The 20,861-nt window shown below is 39.5% G+C and overlaps 1 protein-coding gene across 2 annotated transcripts in view; it reads right to left on the bottom strand.

The window, feature by feature from the left end:
• The window catches only part of API5 (apoptosis inhibitor 5), a 29,809-nt gene extending 9,514 nt beyond the window's left edge, over nucleotides 1-20,295 (bottom strand). For both annotated transcript variants that reach the window (XM_003920007.3, XM_010333564.3), the window contains exons 1-11: nucleotides 20,076-20,295; nucleotides 13,075-13,236; nucleotides 11,307-11,400; nucleotides 10,743-10,808; nucleotides 10,117-10,268; nucleotides 7,676-7,882; nucleotides 4,949-5,053; nucleotides 3,407-3,496; nucleotides 2,363-2,544; nucleotides 1,222-1,315; nucleotides 720-776 (exon numbers count right to left, since the gene is read on the bottom strand). In XM_003920007.3, the coding sequence (XP_003920056.1) occupies nucleotides 720-776; nucleotides 1,222-1,315; nucleotides 2,363-2,544; nucleotides 3,407-3,496; nucleotides 4,949-5,053; nucleotides 7,676-7,882; nucleotides 10,117-10,268; nucleotides 10,743-10,808; nucleotides 11,307-11,400; nucleotides 13,075-13,236; nucleotides 20,076-20,144 (1,278 nt within the window). In that variant the 5' untranslated portion in view covers nucleotides 20,145-20,295. The remainder of the gene's footprint in view (nucleotides 1-719; nucleotides 777-1,221; nucleotides 1,316-2,362; nucleotides 2,545-3,406; nucleotides 3,497-4,948; nucleotides 5,054-7,675; nucleotides 7,883-10,116; nucleotides 10,269-10,742; nucleotides 10,809-11,306; nucleotides 11,401-13,074; nucleotides 13,237-20,075) is intronic.
• Nucleotides 20,296-20,861: the final 566 nt, after the last annotated feature.

Raw genomic sequence — 20,861 nt, 5'->3', positions numbered from 1 at the left:
GTTTTTGCAGGAGTCAAAATGTATACATGGTGCTAGTATCCCTAAGCCCTTCATTGTTCAAGGGTCAACTATAATTATTCCATATGATTTTTACATTAGCTTTAAGGCATACTAGTCCCAGTTTTTGTTACTGGCAGGCTATGTGCTATAGGTGTTGCAAATACCATTTCTTTTTCTCATCTGGCATAATACAATTAAGCTATAATTGTATAATACAATACAATACAGTATAATACAATACAAGTGATGGCTACTTTGTGATTCTTTTTTTTTTTTTTTTTGTTCTCTCAGGTTATTATTTTGTTTAGGTTAGCAGATACTTGGGAAGGGTAAACAGAATTGAAAGGTATTTATAGCTTAATGGAAAGGTATACCCTAGCCTATAGTACAGAAAGCTTTCCATTTATTACATAGACAAGCTTATAAAAAGAAAACACAGGAAAACATTTCATTGTGCTATATAAATATAGCACATGTCCATTCTTAAGAGTAAGCAAAACAGGGATTTACCGGCCATTCAGAAGAACCCAACAGCATGAAGACCACTAGAACTTAAGTCAATGAAATTTCTTAGACTGTATCTATCTATTTCAATGCTTTGAGCCAGAGCAAGTTTGCATACCTCCCTTTGTTGGAAGTAACTTATGTAAAACTTTTAAATAAATAAATGTATGATTTTATGGAAACTGCAGAAATATCACTTGGTATTATAGACTTACCTTAATTAAAACATTGATATTGTTTGTTATTTTCAATGCAACAACTTTAATCTTGTTCTGCAAAGGGAAAGGAAAATTAAGACAAATTGCCAATAACTTCTATGAGGCATAATCCATTCTGACATAGAACTAGAGTAATGATACTTCTCTAGCAGAATCACGTCTGCAGTCTTTACAGAATTCCGTGTTTTAATTCTATAGATGATGCTTATTCCTACTGCTTGACTCTAAACAAATCTAGATGTGGCAAAGAAAGCAAATAATTATGTTCCCTTGACAGGTTAGAATGTACCTAAGAAATGAATAAGGGATAGGTCACATGAATATAGGAGTTGTTTTAAAATAAATCAGTTTAAGTTACAGGAACACAATGAAAGTCTAAAATACTTCATTAGGACTGAAGACTATTGAATTAGGTGAGATAAGGGAAAATGAAAAACTCAAAGTCTATATAGTTTGGTATGGAAGTAGCAGTTTATGAAATGGGAGCCAGTACTCTTACCTCTTCTGTTTTTAAGGCCTCACCGGTTTTACCCTGGAGAGCTAAACGAAGTTGTCTGATATAAACTTGCAGGCCCCGTGCAAAGTACTGCAGCCTAAATGAATAAAGTGTTAATTAGCAATTCATCACTTCAATTTTGTTTTCAAACTCAATCTTATACTGTAGCAAAATGATCCTAAGTGCAGAAATGGCTACATGACCAATAAATTAAAGAGCAAAATTTTAAGTTGCTTGTTTTCTGATCAAGAGCTTTATCAAGTATGAAACTTCTGCCTTACCACACCGTAGAGGACAGTAACAGCTAACAGAATGGCTCAAGCATTTCAAAATTTAAGATGTGAATTTGTTAATGGAACAATTCAATAAGCAGTGTCTTTGTGAAAACTATATTGATTTCTTTAGTGCTGCTTCTCCAGTAACACTATAAGATATTATTAATAACAGCAGCAACAGTCTATTAATACCTACTATTTATTAGGCACTGTGCTAAAAATGGTGCATTCATTGTCTCATTAAATTCCCGCAACTCTTATGAGGTAGGTACTATTATCATTTAACAACTGAGAAAAATTTGAGGGGGCTGAGAGGTTAGGGTACCTGCCCAAGATCATAAAACAAGTACGAAGAGCCAGAGTCCTTTTTCCCCATCATGGATTTGTTAAGCCACTTCTGTCTTTTAATTTTTTAAGAGACATAATCTCATCACTCAGACAGGAGTGCAGAGGCATGACTGCTGTTCTCCATACCTCGAACTCCTGGGCTCAAGCAATCCTCCCATCTCTGTGTTTGCTGCAAATAGCTACAACTACTGGTGTGTCACCACGCCCTACTGATTTTTTTGAAGTTATTTTTTGTCGAGACAGGATCTCACTATGTTGCCCAGCTGGTCTGAAACTCCTGGCATCAAGCAGTCCTCCTGCCTTGACCTCCCAAAGTGCTGCGATTACAGGTGTGAGCCACCGTGGCCAGCTCATTTCTGTCACATGTTTACAAACATGCCTGTTTTTTGAACCCTCCATTCTCTACCACTGGGGTAAGGCAGGGTAGGGAGAAAGCTCTCATAAAACAAAAACAAAACCCAAGGAACTTCAAGACAGCTACCACCTTTGCCAAGGATTGAGCCACCTCAATCATGTATCACCTGATTTTGAAATCTTTGAGTTTTTCTGCATTCAGTTTGGCTGTTAAGAAATCTGGAAGTTTTCGGCCCAACTGGTGAAAACTGTACAACAAACATTCCACATAACTGAACTGTAGCTTGGGTTCTTCATTACCAGCATTCTCTCCATTTTCTGCTTCTTCTGGAGGGAGGGGCATGTATTCCTAAGACAGAAAAATATACAGATGTTTACAATCTGCTCTAAATAGTCAATCTGTTACAGCTGCTACTATTAATAATGAAAATTAATGTAGCTATCATTTATTAGGCACTTACAGATAAAGGCATTGATGCCCCAAGATTTACAGTAACCTTCCCATGGTAACAAAGTTAATAAACTGAAGAGTCGGAATTCAATCTAGGTTTGACATCCAATGTTGATGCTCTTAACGACTATACTATGCTTACTATAAAAATCTTTTCTGAACATTAGTACATATTGTTTAAGTATTGACTCATGACATGCAAAGTGCTGCCAATGAATTCAGTATCAGTACTGTAACAACCCAGTTAAGTTATGATAGGTCTGGACAAGCACTGATGTTGATGACTCAATTCATGCTAAGGGCCTAATGCTTATCACTATGTTAGTTATACAAATACATCAAATAAGAAAACCACTCAGTGATGCTGATAATGATTTTATCAGATAGCCTATTTTCTGCCTGATTATAACTTCTAAAGGACAAAGTTTTCTTCCTGGTTGCTAAAGCTACTTGGCAGCTCCCTAGTTAGCAGCCTGAAGAAAATAACGTTGTGTAATGCTAACTTCAGGGCTGAGACTATTTAGTACAATCAGAAGGGTCAAGAGTTAATTTCTTTTACAGACATAAATGAAGAAATGCCAAGATTGACACAGATTTTTTAAAAAGTCGACAACATGTAGCACGAGAAGCTAACAATACTTGTTAGGATTATTGTTTAATTGAAATTTCAAAAACTGGTCCTTATAATCTAGAAATTAATACTAAATTAGACTTTGGCCTATATATTGACTATCCCATAAGGAAAGGAAAAAGTTCTTACCAATAACTTATCAAATAGTTTCCTTAAATTTGTTTCTAGTTTTTCCATGTCACCACAAAATGAACTCATCTCTGCCAACAATTTCAATACCTAAAACACACAATTCACTATTATTATTTTTGAATAACCAAGGGCTATAAAATGAGAGTAATTCCAGACAACTATTTAAGATTTTATTTATTTTCAATTATGCTTTTACAGATTCATAAAGTTTGAAATGGAAGAAAACCTTAGAGATGCAGCCCAACATTTTACTGTGAAGGAAGTAAAAGAGATTATGTGACTTGGCAAGGTTATAAGTGTGTAACTGGCAGGGCAGACTCTAAAACCCAGACCTCATGATTTCCCATATATCTGCAACAAGACGTATGAAAAATAATACCTATGACACTTTCTGCTACAGGTGAATGATAGTGCTAATTACAAGGCAAAAATGATAAATATATTAATGATAAAGACACAATAAGAACTCTTGGCTGGGTGTGGTGGCTCACGCCTGTAATCCTAGCACTTTAGGAGGCTGAGGCGGGCAGATCACAAGGTCAGGAGTTTGAGACCAGCCTGGGCAACATGGTGAGGCCCCGTCTCTACTAAAAAATACAAAAATTAGCTGGGCATGGTAGTGGGCGCCTGTAGTCCCAGCTACTCAGGAGGCTGAGGCAGGACAATCGCTTGAACCCGGGAGGTGGAGGCTATAGTGTGCTGAGATCACACCAGTGTACTCGAGCCTGGGCGACAGAGCAAGACTCCACCTCCAAAAAAAAAGAACTTTCAACCGCAATGAACTTACTCATGCTTAAGGTAGGCCTCATTTCCGATTTAGTCTCTGAATACTTACTCAAAATATTGTTAATGACCACTATTGTTGTGGTTCATTCCTGCATTACCCAATCCCAGTCTAATAAGCCTAGCCCAGGACATTTGAAGCAAACTACCCTGTCGGTGCACAGTGAGATTCTTCTCTATCCCAAAGACCTATGAGGGAAATGGCACACACATTTCTTTATTTCAGTCCAATTCAACAATCAAAAACGATTCAAAATCAAGTTTTCTGCCAGATTCTGGGGATACAGAGGTGAATCAGGTTAAGTGTAGGGAGAGATTATAAACAAATGGAAAGTATTACAGATGCTGTGAAAAAAATGTTTACATACATTACAGCTGAGATACAACAGTAGGGGGGTAGTTAATTCTATTAGAGAAGAAGGAATAAAGGATATTGTGTTAATCACGTTTAAAGTTGGCTCTATCATTTATAGACAGAAATTGATGAATTAAACACCTTATTTAAAAACATTTAGGTTACAAAGGTAGAGACTGACTATAATAAAAACTACAGGCAGTGCTTTCTCATTGCAGCAAACTTTAATTGAATCCATGAAGCAGTCTTAATGCAATTAATGCTGGTCTAGGGAGATTACTGGCTGGCCATTACCAGACATTTAAACTGCTCCCTTAGATATCAGATCTAAGTTAGTGGTTTACATCTTTGTTAAAATATAAGAATGCCTTATCAGTGCTAAAGCTGAAAGTTTTGCTTACCTCCAACTGTATATCGAGACCTTCAACTGGGGTAGTCAAGGTGCTGAGGTTAGGAAGAACCTGCTCACAGAAATACGTCACAAACCTCGTGGAATGGACATTTTTCTGTAAGAAATACAAAGAAAATGCACTGTTAAAAAACAAATATTCGTTCAAATATTATAGCAGAATTTTATCCAATAAATGCTGAGCACTAGAGCATCAAGTTCTCTGACTACAAATACAATATAGCGCACACCCCAGCATGCCCCAGATATAACCTCAATAGATGACCTATGAAGGGGCTTCAATAAGTTCATGGAAAAATGGGGAATTAAAAGATAAAGAATAAAAGATATAAACTTTATTTATCAACATAAGCTCCACCAAGGTCAAGACACTTTTGCAGGCAATGATACCAGTCATCCCTAAAGAACTGAGGGTCCTGGGAAGTTAACCATGTCAATGTAGTCTTTTTTACACTATTAACCAAAGAAATGTGGGTGCCCTTTAAAGATGGTTTTTAAGATTAGGCAACAAAAAGAAATCAGAAGGGCCCAAATAAGGACTTTAAGGTGGATTCCTAATGATTCCTCATCAAAACTCTTAAAAACTGTTCCTGTTTGATGAGAGGAATGAGCAGGGGCACTGTAGTGGTGAAGGACTCTGATGAAGCTTTCCAAGGCTTCTCCCACTCAATCTTTGGCCAACTTTCTCAAGACAAGTTCCTAATACACAGATGTCATTCTTTAGCCCTCCAGAATGCCAACTAGCAAAATGTCTTGAGCATCCCAGAAAACTGTTGCCATAACTCTTCCTCTTAACTGGTCTCCTTTTGCTTCGACTGGTCTACTTCTACCTCCTGGTACCCATTGCTTTGGCTGTGCTTTGTCTTCAGAATTGCACTGCTAAAGCCATGTTTCACCTCTGTTCCCATTCTTCAAAGAAATGCTTCAGGATTTTGATCCCACTTGTTTTAAGATTTCCATTGAAAGCTCTGTTCTTGTCTGCAGCTAATCTAGACACAATGGTTTTGGCATTCATCGAGTAGGAAGTTGAACTTTTTTCAGTCAGAATTGAGTAAGCTAAACCAATTGAGATGTCTATGATGTTAGCTGTTGTTATAAATTGTTGGTCCTCTTCATTTAGGGCATAAAGGAGGTTAAATTTTTCCTTGCAAATTGATCTGTGGCAATGGGCTTCAACATTGTCTTGTCCCTTCTTAAAATGAGTGATCAATTTGTAAACTGCTGATTTCTTTGGGGACACCGTCTCCATAAACTTTTCATAAAGCATCAATGATTTCACCATTCTTCTACCAAGCTTCACCATAGATTTGATGTTTGTTTTTAGTTTAACTTCAGCAGAATTCATGTTGCTCTGTTGGGAGCTCTTACCCTTTTTAGTTCCTCAAACTATATCCTGTTCAGACATGTTCCAAGTTGATTTTGGTGAAAAATGTTTTGAAATACATGCATAGTTTTTTTTTTTAATTTTCAAAATATGCATTTTCCAGGAACTTTTTGAAGACCTCTTATATACTTTGCTGCAAAGTCGTCTGGAGCACTGGGACATCTATACATTTTAATCTCATCCTTGATTCTCAGGTCAAATTTGGGGCATGGCCAGGCATGGTGGCAAATGCCTGTAATCCTAGCACTTTGAGAGGCCAAGGCGGGCAGATTGCCTGAGCTCAGGAGTTCGAGATCAGCCTGGGCAACATGGCAAAACCCCATCTCTACTAAAAATATAAAAAATTAGCTGGGCATGGTGATGCGTGCCTGTAATCCCAGCTACTTGGGATGCTGAGGCACAAGAATTACTTGATCCCAGGAGGTGGAGGTTGCAGTGAGTGGAGATCATGCCACTGCATTCCAGCCAAGGGGACAGAGCAAGACTGTCTCGGGGGAGAAAAAAAAAAAAAAATTGGGGGACACATTTTAGTGTTGGATTTTCAGACTGTATTTTCTCAAAAGGGATAGTTCTTTTATTTCATTTTCTTTGTAAAGATAAGGTCTTGCTATGTTGCCCAGGCTGGTCTTTAACTCAGCCTCAAGAGATACTCCCACCTTGGCTCACAAAGTGCTAAAATGGGATTATCGGCATGAGCCACCATGCCTGATCTAGGATAGTCCCTTTAAGCTGTGTCTTTCAAACTAATGTACGCACATGCCAGAAGATGGATGGCTAGAGGAAACACAAAGCCTGAGACAAAATGCAAAATCCTCATGACTTTTTAAAAAAGTCTCTAGAAGGCTTTTAAAAAAATTTCTTGGCCGGTCGTGGTGGCTCACACCTGTAATCCCAGCACTTTGGGAGGCCAAAGAGGGCAGGCTGCTTGAGCTCAGGAGTTCAAGACCAGCTTGGGCAACATGGGAAACCCCTGTCTCTACAAAAGATATAAAAATTAGCTGGGTATAGTAGTACATGCCTATAGCAGTAGCTACCTGGGAGGCTGAGATGGGAGGATGGCTTGAGCCCATGAGGTGAAGGCTGTAGTAAGCCAAGATTGTGCCACTGCACTCCAGCCTGGGTGACAGGGCAAGACCCTGCCTCAAGGAAAAAAAAAATCTTTCTCTCAAAAAAATGCAAGTATTTAAAAATTCTAAAAACACTTCTGGTTCCAAGCATTTCAGATAAGGGACACTACTAGAAAGGTTTAAGGGGAATATTAAAGTGAGTATTCATGGAAATATACACAGCTAATACAGTAATCAAAATACCAGGTATGTAAAATAAAGAGCTCACAGAGAAGAGGGGTACTGCCTGCCGAGTGCACTGTAAGAGCCTGTCCACACAGTCAGGATCCGAGGGATTGAAGGTTTGTTCTAGGTCAGCCTGTTCAGCCACCAACTCTACAAGTTGCTGTCTTCCACTAACTGTCTGTAAGCTTTTTAACCCAGACAGTATCTTCATGAATAGAACAAATTCTTCACCAGTCACATCTTCTAGGACCTGGAAAAGAGACAATTCAAAATAAGAGTATATTTATTATTTGAATGTGAAAGATCAACACTGAAAGAGAATAGCTAATTTATTTCAGTTACTAAAGTCAGTTTGATCATTAATGCTTCCAAAATACTGATGAAAAGGCAACTTCTAGCCTCAGTCAGTTGAGCTTCAGAGTAAACCAGGTATTCTCCAAGGGGGCAAAAATTGGTTCTTAGAAAATGTTACTTTTTTATGTACAAAAGCACAGATATACATACAGGACCATAAACAGATATACAGTATATATTTGGGATTAAAAGTTCACGGGAGAGCAGCTAAGAAAACAATATCTTTAAAAAAACTTTTAAAGGCTATTTAGGGGAGTGATTTTAAAAAATGGTTGAAAAATTCTGTAGCAGACTGTTGAATCAGATTGTTTCTCATATTTAAAAGCAGTCTAATTCACTTTATTATAGTAATTGTTGTACACGAAACAGGACACCTTGCAGGTCTCATGTCAAATCTTCTGTATCAGTGGGTCTAAATCTTTGTATTCATAGACCAAAGGAGCTCACGGTGATGACATACTCTATCAGATTACCAGCTGGGACATAGGTAAAACAGACTGATATTCCCAGCTACAGAGCTATTTCTATCTAACTGAAAAATAATTTTATCAATAAGGAAGCGGGCAGTAGTAGTCTGAAATTTCTACAGCCTGAACCGTAAGATTTGTCACATGCTTTAGAGAAAACACTGAATCTTCTTGAACATATTAAAAAAATAAACTATTCCCAAACTTTGGCACGTTAAGATGAGTAAAAAGTTAACTGTGACACACCTTGCCAATCTTAGCATCTACAACTATGCTAGATGCTGGGAGCACGGACAAGCATGGTCTCACCCTTGAAGAGTGGATCGTGTCAGAGGCTAAGGTGGAAACATCTTATATTGATGTGATAATATATTTCATTTTGAAATAGTTTAGAGTATTGAGAGAATATCCTAAAATGGAAGGGAGCGGTAGGACTTAAGGAGTTTCCTGAAGGAGGTGATTTGCAGAGTACTGAAGGTTGCATACATTTTAAGGACACTATCACAAAAGGTTTAAATGTAATCAGACTCCTTTAAATTTTCAAATTGATTCATCATTACCACAGACAAAAGTGCTGAATGTAGGTTTAGCCCTACTAGGGTTGTGGGGTGTTTCTTATTGATGTGCTGAAGCACTGGATCTGAGAAATAGACAGGACACCAAAGAACTGAAAAAGAGCAGATGGGCTGGGGGGCCAACACCACTTCTAAGCAGAGACAGGTGAGACTTTGAGTGTTTAGGTGCGTCTGTACTTACTAGGTACAGGACGGAGGGGAGGGTAGTGAGTGAGGTGATTTTAAGGATAGTGACAGGGTTAAGACATTTATGTGAGTGATAAGCAAAAGGCCTATCCCCATTAGGTCACCAAGGCGGGAGGTGGGCAGTGTGCAGCAAGGGGTTTACTTCTATTAGGTCACCGAGGCAAGGAGGTGGACAGTGGGCAGTAAGGAGGGTGCAGTGTGCAACATTTTTTACTTAGGGGCAGGCTACTTTTAAGGATTTTTATAGGAGGATGTTTTGAGTTAGCACAGTAGCAAGAGAGCTGACAGGGTTTATAGTCACCAAGGCACAACTATACTGGAGGGATTTTAAGCCCTCTGACGCTCACGGGATTGCTGACCTGAGGCCAGCTTTCCACAATAACTGGACACAAGATACTACAACTCTTTTACAGGAGAAGTGACTTGTGCTTTAAGCTTGCCATACAGCGGGTATTTTTATGATACCGAACACTGCCACCTGGGCCGGCCTGCTATGTAGCGCATGCCCTTTTAGGCAAGGGCACTACTGCCTGGGCCATAGATTCTTGTCTTGGTATGGCTATATTTCCCTATTTCCTGCTCTGCACCGTGTCTGCTCTTGACACTCCTCAAACTACAAACTAAGATATAATTATATAAAAGGATTATATGAAAGGAATTATATGAGTAGTAAGATATTTTTTAGGCACTATTTGCGCTGGAGGTCTGTTTAGCTCTCCTTCCTTGGTGCCAAGAAGGGGGGTTACCCACTAAATACAATCTAAGATAAAAACTTAGAAGTCCTATGGTGGTTCTGATACATCATTTTTATACAAGCCACACATAACAATGATGAATACTGCCAATGTCAAGTATGCTCTTTTGCTTTAGAGAATTTCCACTAGATGAAGACCAAAGCTCACCTTTTTGGATTCAGTTAGTATAAGCTCTTCCACTTCCTTTGTTAAGACTTCATCTGGTAAAGTCTTAAGTTTTGTAGAAAGAAATTTAATTGCTCGTTCCCTAACAATGTCCTCTCCTTGAAGTATTTGGCTGAACAATCCACCTAAAGTCCCTGCAAAACAAAATAGTTGCCTGTAGCAAGACAATTCTATAGTGTAATGGTGTTTTTCCATTTAACTCAATTTATACTATTTCTTCTGAAACAAGTTAATAAACTCCCCGAGTATCATCCTCATTACTAATTAAAAGTAGTCTGAAATTCTACAGCCTGAACCATAAGAGTGATCACATTCTTTCTTCATGAAGACATAGCTTGAGCATGACTTTCCTTTTTTAGCATTACTAATAATAAAACCCAGGTATTTTGGAATAATTTTTTTAAAGTGTCAAAGGGAGTTTTTCCAACAGATTTCTTATGGAAAAATTCGATCTGTTTTTGCAGTTATTTCTGCTGGTTTTTCTAGTCATAAACATCTTTTTTCCCATAGAACTCTGGGTAAACCCTATACTTTATTCACAAAAGAGTAACACCTAACTCTGTGGTTTTGTAAGACATCAAACAATTCAGAGTAAGAACTGGCCTTACCTTTTGCATCCATTTTAAATATACTTAACAGGGCATTGTTCACTAGGTTAAATTCTGCAGAGTCATCTGGATGGAGAAAAAGTGGGATAATGAATATAAAACAAATTTAAAATATCATGTGCTTCAGTTTCAGACTTAAGAATCAACAGTTTCTCAAGGTTACATCGACAGGAAACTTACAACTTAAGCCATTCACTCAAGTACCAAAAAGACACATGTTCCTTTTAAGGGTAGAAAACCCGATCTGGCATGCCTGCAAAACTTTTGTTAAGACAGTACAATTATGAAACTACAGGAAATTGGGGGGAAAATTATGATACATCAAAATGCCCAAAAGAATCTCGTTATTACACCTTCATAGCAGAATTAAAAATAAAACAATACTAGGAATTAAATAACCAGAAATCATTAAGCTTTAACTACTGAATGAAAGAAGGAAATTTAATCTCTATCAGAGGTAGGACCTCCAGCTCTCTTGCACCCCATTCAAAAGCTAAAAACAGAATCAACATTTTAGAAAGAAGATACATATTTAGAGAAAAAGGTAATAATGAAATCCCTTACCTGTCTGTAAGAGTTGTGTTAGTATATCTGCCACTCGAGGAAGATTTTCTCCAGTGGCAAATTGAGGCAGTTCTTTAATTGCTTGACGTCGAATCTGGGCATAATTTCAAACAAAAATTAACCAAAAACGATCACCCTTAAAATAAAAAGTTTTTTTTTTTTCTTTTTAAGATAAGGTTTTGCTCTGTTGCCCAGGTTGGAGTACAGTGGTCCAATCATGGCTTACTGTAGCCTAGACCTTTCCAGGCTCAAGAGATCCTCCTGCCTCAGCCTCCCTAGTAGCTGGGAGTATAGGTACAAGCTTCCATGCGTGGCTAATTTTAGAGGCGGGCCTCCCTACGTTATCCAGGCAGTTCTTGAACTACTGGGCTCAAGAGATCTTCCCACTGCGGCCTCCTAAAGTGTTGGGATTATAGGTGTGAGCCACCATGCCTAGCTCTAAGCTTCACTTTTTAAGAAAGCTAAAACCACAGAGAAACCATAACTAGGGGCATATGAGACACAAAAATATAAAACAGTAGATTTCTAGAAGTTTTAAAAAGAATTTGCTCCAATTTAATATTCAAGTGTAAAGAATAAAATGTAAAAAGGGATGTTAACAATGTCTGAAAGAGACATTTGAGATTATAAACAACTGTTTATATGGTAATTATATGCAACTGTTAGGTTTTTTACTACCTTTGAGCTTATAATACTGTATTCCTTAGAAATGGCTACTGTGGCAATGTTGTACCTAGTAACTGTTTACTTTAGAATTTTTAGTACTGACTACTAAATACAACATTTGTGGCTATATTCTGTATGTTTAATTCCAAATACTGATCTAGGCTTATTTGATTTTTATATACAAAATGTATAGCGGGCCAGGTGAGGTGGCTCACACCTGTAATCCCAATGCTTCAGAAGGCCAAGACGGGAGGACAGCTTGAGGCTAGGAGTTTGAGATCAGCCTGGACAACAAAACAAGACCCTACAAAAAAACTAAAAATAAGCTGGGAATGGTGCCTGTGCTACTTGGGAGGCTAAGGCAGAAGAAATGCACGAACCCAGGATTTCAAGGCTGCAGTGAGCTACGGATGTGCAACTGCACTCCACTCTAGGCAACAGTGAGACCCTGTCTCTATTAAAAAAATATATATATATATATATATATATATACAGGGGTTATATCCAGCGAATTCTGTTATCAAATGTTGGCAATTCACGGTTTCATCTAAAAAGACAAGAGCTAACAGCTGAATATTCTTAGGAACTTGTGTCAGCAGCCAGAAATACTTCCAGTTAATTCTGTTACCCCTGCCCCCAAAAAACCCTATTTCTTTTTAGTCTAGTAATCCTATTCACTTATTACACAGACTATTTTTCTGCCATGCAAAATATATAAAGGTGGTGAAACTACATTTTATGTAACACTAATTTAAATATCAAAGTGAGCACAAATTGATTAAAAACTAACAGTCTAATTTCATATACACAATGAATAACAATCTCTGAAACAAGACATGAGCCACAATCATAATTTTAACAGTAGATAAATGATAAGCAAAACAAAGTATTTTGAGATTCGATGCATTTTTTGTAACTTAAAGGTGGTGAAAAGGCTAATACATTTTCTCAAATGAAAATATAAGCCTGGGTATGATGCCATGCCAGACCATACTGTAGTATTTTATTGTGCACTCTGATATATCAGATTGCTACTTAAATTATATTAGTCACACACAGATATATCTGAAAGATTGCTATCAAGTGTCATTCATAAACTTACAGATACATCTTCATCTTCACAGAGGTCTAACTGTGCATTGATAGCAGAATCAGCCAATTCTGGAAAATGCTTAAAGAATTTTGGAATAAACTGAGCTGCTAATCGTTTCTCCTTAGTACCACCTTTCACACCATCCAATATCACTTGGTAGGCATCTTTATGCTGAAATGAAGAAAGCAGGGAAGACACATGATTTTGAAGGATGGGAAGCTAAGTAAAAGACCATAACAAACATGTTAGAGTGTGCTTTACATTTTTACACAGGCTAAGAAATAAGGCTTATTTTTGGAGGTTTACTGCTTAAATTGGACACTTATCTTCCCAATTCTGTTGTCCCTCCATCTTTGCTTTATTTTTGAGTTGTGGGGGACCGATGATTCTAATTTTAAGAAAAAAAGCAAATGTGTTTGTTAATATACCAATACTTTTTCATTCTAGTGATTACTGACTGACTCTAGCCATGTGACCGTATCACGCTTCAAAAATTTGTAATGGGCCAGGCGCAGTGGTTCACATCTGTTATCCCAGCACCTCAGGAGGCTGAGGTGGGCAGATCACCTGAGGTCAGGAGTTCAAGACAGTCTGGCCAACGTGGTGAAACCCTGTCTCTATCAAAATACAAAAATTAGCCAGATGTGATGGCATGTGCCTGTAATCCCAGCTACTTGGGAGGGTGAGGCAGGAGAACTGCTTGAGTTCGGGAGGTGGAGGTTGCAGTGACTTGAGATCACACCACCGCACTCCAGCCTGGATGACAGAGTGAGACCCTGTCTCCAGAAAAACAAAAAAAAAAAAAAACAAAAAAAAACTGTAATGATGGCCAGGGGCAGTGGTTCATGCCTGTAATCTCAGTACTTTGGGAGGCCAAGGTGGCTGATCACCTGATGTCAGAACTTCCAGATCAGCCTGCTCAACATGGTGAAGCCCCCACTACTAAAAATAAAAAATTAGCTTGGCGTGGTGGCGGCCGTAATCCCAGCTACTTGGGAGGCTGAGGCAGAAGAATCACTTGAATCTGGGAGGCAGAGTTGCAGTGAGCTGCAACTGTGCCACTGCATTCCAGCTTGGGTGACAGAGCGAGACTCCATCTTAAAAAAAAAATCGTAATAAATACTATAGAAATCACAAAAAATTGCACTATATTTACTTAATCATAAAAATTTACCTGTTTCCAATTAGCACTCTGAAGAAGGCGAAGGGAATACATTACTGAATTTAGCAATTCCAGCAATGTTAGGAAGGGCAGCTTAATTTTGCCTCATTGCAATATATGAAAGCTTTGACAATTCACTCCATATAGCCAGCCGATTTGGGATTAAGACAAATTCTAATGTCACATGTTTAAACTTTCTATTGGAAGAATATACTCAAAGTTCATTTGTTTCAAAAAAAAAAAAAAAAAAAAAAAAAGATCGCCAGGCGCAGTGGCTCATGCCTGTAATAGCACTTTGGGAGGCCGAGGTGGGTGGATCACCTGAGGTCAGAAGTTCAAGACCAGCCTGGCCATCATGGTGAAACCCCATCTTAGAAAAAAAAAAAAAATCACAAGTGCTGTCCTTCAAATACTCATAATGGGAGGAATCAGTAAGTTCCCAATCCTCCTTATGTACTTGCTTCCAAACCAGTCCTTTTATGAAATGACACTGATAAAGATGGTAAATAACAGTAACAAATACAGAAAGACTACACATCTATCTTCTGTTTGGACATATGAATAAAATTTAGTAACTGGAAAAAAAACCTTAAAAATTATAATCTTGACCAAATATATACACAGTATAGTGTTTACTATGTATAAGGAATGTTCTGAGTGCTTTAGACACGAGCTTACTTCATGCCATCGAGCGGGGAATGACCAATAAACATCCAATGAACAAGGGAACTACCAAATTTATTTTATAGTGATTCTTTTTGTGGATAATGCTATGGTAAGTGAAAAAATAAAGCAGGATGCAAAGTTACTGTTATACGAAGCAAAACAACTCCCAAATAACAGAAATTTCTGTGAGTAAGGTTAGCTTCTTCATGAAATGCAGATATATCAGTCTTCAGGAGTTATCACTGATAAGTGATTATTATAAACACATCAAGACCCCCATCTCTCTGAGAAATATAAAATTAGCCAGGCATGGCAGTGTGTGCCTGCAGTCCCAGCTACTTCGGAGGCTGAGGCAAGAGGATCAACTGAGCCCAGCAGATCAAGGCTGTGGTGAGCTGTGGTCACGCCACTGCTCTCCAACCTGACAGAGCAAGACCCTGTCTCAAAGAAAAAAAGATATATGACATACTTTTCACTGCAAACATTAAAACAACAACAACAAAAAAAATCATGGCTGACCACTTTACATTCCTGTGGTTTGCCTCAGACTTCTAGGCAGACTTCATAAAATCAAAGTTTGTTCTGACATCGTTACTTTTTGCAGGGTATCACAAATCTAATTTCCTTTAACTCAAACTTAAAGCTTTACTTACAAAGCCATTTGAAGAAACTTCTTACACTGTCCAAAATTAAATGAAAAAAACAAAAACAAAAACAAAACAAAACAAAAAACCCTGCCTAAAACAAACCTTCCTTCTGCCAAGAAAAAAATATTAAATCTGGAATCAAATAAAATGGAATCATTAGCAATACTTACTGAAAGTCTACCAGGGACTGAGTGATTCCTTGTCTATATCACAATAGGTGTTACTACTATTCCTATTTTTCAGATGAGGAAACTAGGGCTCAGAGAAAAATAAATACTTCCACATACGTTCGAGGGATTACAAACTTGGTCTGGCAGTGGTTTTAGCTTAATCACACAAGAAACGCTACTACAAGAGTGATATTTCATGAAATATAAGTCCAAGAAGCCTACACTCCAACCTTGCAAAGCTAGTGTACTCAATGATTGAAACGAGGAGGAATCAGGGTTTCGGCGTTATATAGATCTCATCAGCCTGACTGTCGTGGTCCTTTAACAGGCATCTCATACATTTTTTAACTTTTAAGATTTTGACAACGTAACATAAAATTAAGCATCTACATGTTAAAGTAAGTATATTCATAATAATTTGAAACAGAATTTTAAATAATGGTGGGCCACAGCTTGCTCTATTATGGCTAGTCAGGAGCCCTGGGCAGAGTGCAGCAAGACCTGAAGGAGTGGCAGAGGCAGAGTTGGGGAAAGGCAGGATGAACGCACAGGCAGAACATGGGAGTTACATGAGAAGATGACAGGACTGGAAGATTTGAGGTATGAAATCATTCCGCACTTAAATTTGTCATCTGCAGTTTGCTTATTAGAATATACGTGCTCATATATGTATGTATGTGTGTGTGTGTATGATAAAGTAAAAGTTCCCTCCACCACCCATTAGGGATAATCTGTGTAAACGGTTTTTCTTTTCTTTTGTAAATGGTTTCTCAGTTCCTTCCTTGCATACATTTCTTCAACTTTGAAAAAGAAATGACTACTGAAAGGCAAGGTACAGTGCAAGGAGAGAAGCAAAAAATAAAAATAAATAAAAATTAAAAAATAAGAGGACTAACCCTTGAGGCTTTATAATTTAAATATGGAAATAAATAATAAAATACAAGTCTGAGGTATTATTAATAAATACAGAATGCCAAAGGGTTCAAAAAGAGAAAGATTTGATCCGCTTGGTGGAAATTAGCTGAGAAAACCTCAGAGGGCTTGTGTTTACCCTTATATACTTAGAGGGCACTATTCTGAAAGGAGTATTGACAATAATGCGGAGGGAATAGCCTGTAGTGGCAGCAATCTGAAAAACTATAGTGCTCACCTCTCTGGTAAAGGTTGATAATCAAAATAAAAGTTAGAAGGAAGTCAAGACTGACAAACTCGAATGCATAATGCAGTCTCAGAAGTGTCTAGACAGGTATCTGCCAGGAAACTGAGTCTTGACCATAAATCTCCTAAATTGACATGAAAATCAGGCTTTGCTACACCAAGAACATGAACACTGTTTTCTCTCCTTAAAAACAAGTGAGGGCCGGGCGCGGTGGCTCAAGCCTGTAATCCCAGCACTTTGGGAGGCCGAGGCGGGTGGATCACAAGGTCGAGAGATCGAGACCAACCTGGTCAACATGGTGAAACCCCGTCTCTACTAAAAATACAAAAAATTAGCTGGGCATGGTGGCTCGTGCCTGTAATCCCAGCTACTCAGGAGGCTGAGGCAGGAGAATTGCCTGAACTCAGGAGGCGGAGGTTGCGGTGAGCCGAGATCGCGCCATTGCACTCCAGCCTGGGTAACAAGAGCGAAACTCCGTCTCAAAAAAAAAAAAAAAAAAACAAAAACAAAAAAACAAGTGAAACGGTGTCCTCTCCACTAAGTTGGTTTTTGCCTTTGTTAGTTAAAATTACAGGCAATATCCTAAAACCTACTGTTTTTTTTTGTGGTACGTTGTTTTAGGCATTTTCTCTAAAAAGGAGTAAGTATAACCCAACAGAGCAGAATTAATAGGCATTATCTTCGGTTCTCCTAAAATTTACAACATTTGAGCAGCCTGAGCTAACTACTACATCTCATTATGCAGAGATATTGTTTTAAATTGTTGCTTGACAGCTGTTAATACAGAAACCATTGATCACCCATAACCTACAGGGAATTGTGTAAAATTCCAGTGTCATATGGTAGGTGAAATGTATTAAATAAAGCATGAGTCCTCATTAAGGTCTAGACAAAAGTATCCTTTTTTGTTTTTCACAAACTTGTCTCTTAAATACCCTTAGTAAATAAAGAGTAGATTTTTGCTGTGAGAAAGAAATTTTGACCTCTTGGGGAGAACTCTCAATTCAATCTGGTTTTTATAATTAAAGATGACATGAGAAGGAAATGCAAGCAACTCTCAAAATTAAAGTAGGGGGATGGGACAACATTATGTATACGGTTTGAAAGGATTCTTAGGAGGATTCCTGACAGAATCACTATTCTAGCTTTCACCCTATCCCCCAACGTTGCAGAACAATTTGCCAGTGTTACCCAACTAAGTCAAAGATAAATTATACGATTGAGAGTAACTTCACTACGAGTTCTTTTTAGGAACAACAACAAATTCAAACTATAATTGACTATAGTTTTTATCTTTTTATTTTTAAAATTTTTTTGTTTGAGATGGAGTCTCGCTTTGTCACCCAGGTCGGAGTGCAGTGGCATGATCTCAGCTCACTGCAACCTCCGCCCTCGGGTTCAAACGAGTCTCCTGCCTCAGCCTCCCAAACAGCAGGACTACACGCGCATGCCACCGCCCGGCAAATTTTTGTATTTTTAGTAGAGGTGGGGTTTCACCATGTTGGCCAGGCTGGTCTCAAACTCCTGACCTCAAGTGATGTGCCCACCCAGGCCTCTTAAATAGAGGGGATTACAGGCGTGAGCCACCACAACCCGCAGTTTTTATTTTCTTAATGAGCAGAATACTCCTCCTTCTCAACCGAGCTACACACTATCCACATCTACAACAGAACATCAGTATACATTTCCCACTAATAAAAGTGAAATTCCCTACTGATAGGGAATGAAGTAGGGAAGAAAAAAATCATTTGATATTTGAAGCTGGTATATTCACAATTCTAGATTAAGCCACAATAAAGCTCCAACATGAAAATTTTTTTTACCGTTCAGCTCAGAAAGGTCCTATTTGAATTACGTTCAGAAAAGGGGTCGGGAAAGGTACTGCCACGACTTAGACTAGAAGCTTCCACTTTCTCCAAGACGGCATGCATAAGCAGAAAAATCACAAAGTTCTAAGCACTGAAAAGCTACGGCGTGGGATTTCTGAAACGATGATCAAGATTACCTCCAGGAGAGCCTGTTTCTTTTCCCAAGAACACACATACCCAACCACTTATCAAGTTTAATGTACTTCAGTATTTGAAAACTCATACAAAGAACCAATGGCTTATAAGAATAATTCAACACTGTTGAGAAACTGTGTGTCGGGGGCAAGCATCCCAAGAGAGCTCTTCCAAGCAACTCCATTCAGAAATGCACGCTCCCGCTCTCCTTCGTCCAGCCCGGTTTTATTTTCTTCAAACACGTTTCATTAAAAGAAATACAAACAAGAAACACAATGCCTTTTTTTTTTTTCTTTTATTGAGACGGAGTCTTGCTCTGTTGCCCAGGCTAGAGTGCAGTGGCAATATCTCCGCTCACTGCAACCTCCGCCTCCCGGGTTCAAGCGATCCTTCCACCTCAACCTCTTTTAAGTAGCTGGGATTACGGGCGCGTGCCAAGACGGCCGACTAATTTTTGCATTTTTAGTAGAGACGGGGTTTCACCATGTGGGTCAGGCTAGTCTAGAACTCCTCACTTCGTGATCCGCCCGCCTCACCCTCCCAAAGTGCTAGGATGACAGGCGTGAGCCACCGCGCTCGGTCTCACAGTGCCTATCGTTCTTATTTATCACTACACTCCCTCCTAACTGTACATTCCGGGAGAGCGCGCTTCCATCTGTACCTCCAGCGCTCGGCGCTCAAAACATGGACTAAACCCATGAAATCGTGAGCCCTCATCGAAGTCTGGACGAGGGTCCCTCCTCCGTTTCTCACAAACTTCTGTCTCCTAAATACACTTGAATTAGTAGCAGAACTTTGCCTCCAAAAAAACCACATCTTGACCTCTTGGAAGAAGACTCCCGATCTCATCTTGGAAGGACTGAGCTTCACCGAAAAGCAGAAAGGCTTAAGAGAATCCTGTACAGGAAAGCTCGGGAGGAGAACTGACGAGAGCACGAGCCGGCTGAGTTAGGGAACGCCAAGGTGGGAAAACACTGGGAGAGGGAGGCAGAGAAGCCCGGAACTCCAGCGACCGCGGTCTCGCTGGTGAAGCCGGAGTCTGCACTCCCAGAGAGGCCCACCCCGAAGAGACGGCCTCAGCAGGCGAGGAGCCCCCGGGAGGTTGAAGCCGCAGCTCCCGCCCGGCCCGGGGAGCGCGGCGAGCAGCGCTTTCGAGAGGCCGCGGAGCGCCGGGCCCTGCAGGCCGCCCGGGGACTCACTCACCTGACCCACTTGCTCCGTGGCATCGGCCAGGATGCCATAGTTGCGGTAAAGCTCCTCTACCGTCGGCATGGTGAGCGACAAGCCCAGGGCACGCTTCCGCTATCCTTCGCCTCGCCGGCGCCACCGCCGCCTCGGAACTTCTCCAAGCCCACTACCCGCACGATTACGCCTCCAGCTGCCGCCAGTGCCGCCTCCAGTCACCGCGCACAGCGCAGCTCCGCCCCAGACGTCTACGTAAAGACGCGCACGTCGAGAGCGGCCTTCAGTAGACGCCAATGCGCCGCCACGGGTTGTTTCGCCGTCTAGTGGTTGGAGGAGCAAAGAGCGGCAAGGATGATTGAATCAGCTCATTCGTTTTTGAAAGCTTGAGCAGGGCTGGACGTTCTTGATGGGAGGGTTGGGGGTGAGCAGGAAGGTTAATACAAAGCTAACTGCGTTTCTGTCCTTAGAAGATCTTACATATGAGAAGTCACAAACGGTTTCCTCCTGATTCAATAAAGGTAATGTTAATTGGTGGCAATACAGGGTAGTGGGTCTGGTGGGAAGCAAAAAACATTCAAATGCCATTTAAAAAACCTCTGTGTCCACCAAGCTAATCAAGTGTGGGGTCAAATTTGGCCTGCTGGAAGGTTTGCTTATCTTTGCTTGCTGCCAGTGTAAAGGATTGGGGCCACCTGACTATGTTCAATATCCAAGACTGTAATAAGTAAATGAAATCACATACAGTTACTGATAAGAATTTCTAAGATACAAGTTTAGATGAAATTATATACATATATATGTATA

The sequence above is a fragment of the Saimiri boliviensis genome, chromosome 6 (assembly GCF_048565385.1).
Source record: "Saimiri boliviensis isolate mSaiBol1 chromosome 6, mSaiBol1.pri, whole genome shotgun sequence".
Lineage (NCBI taxonomy): Eukaryota > Metazoa > Chordata > Mammalia > Primates > Cebidae > Saimiri > Saimiri boliviensis.
Note: the sequence above shows the minus strand (reverse complement) of the source record. Positions and strands in the feature narration are given on the sequence as shown.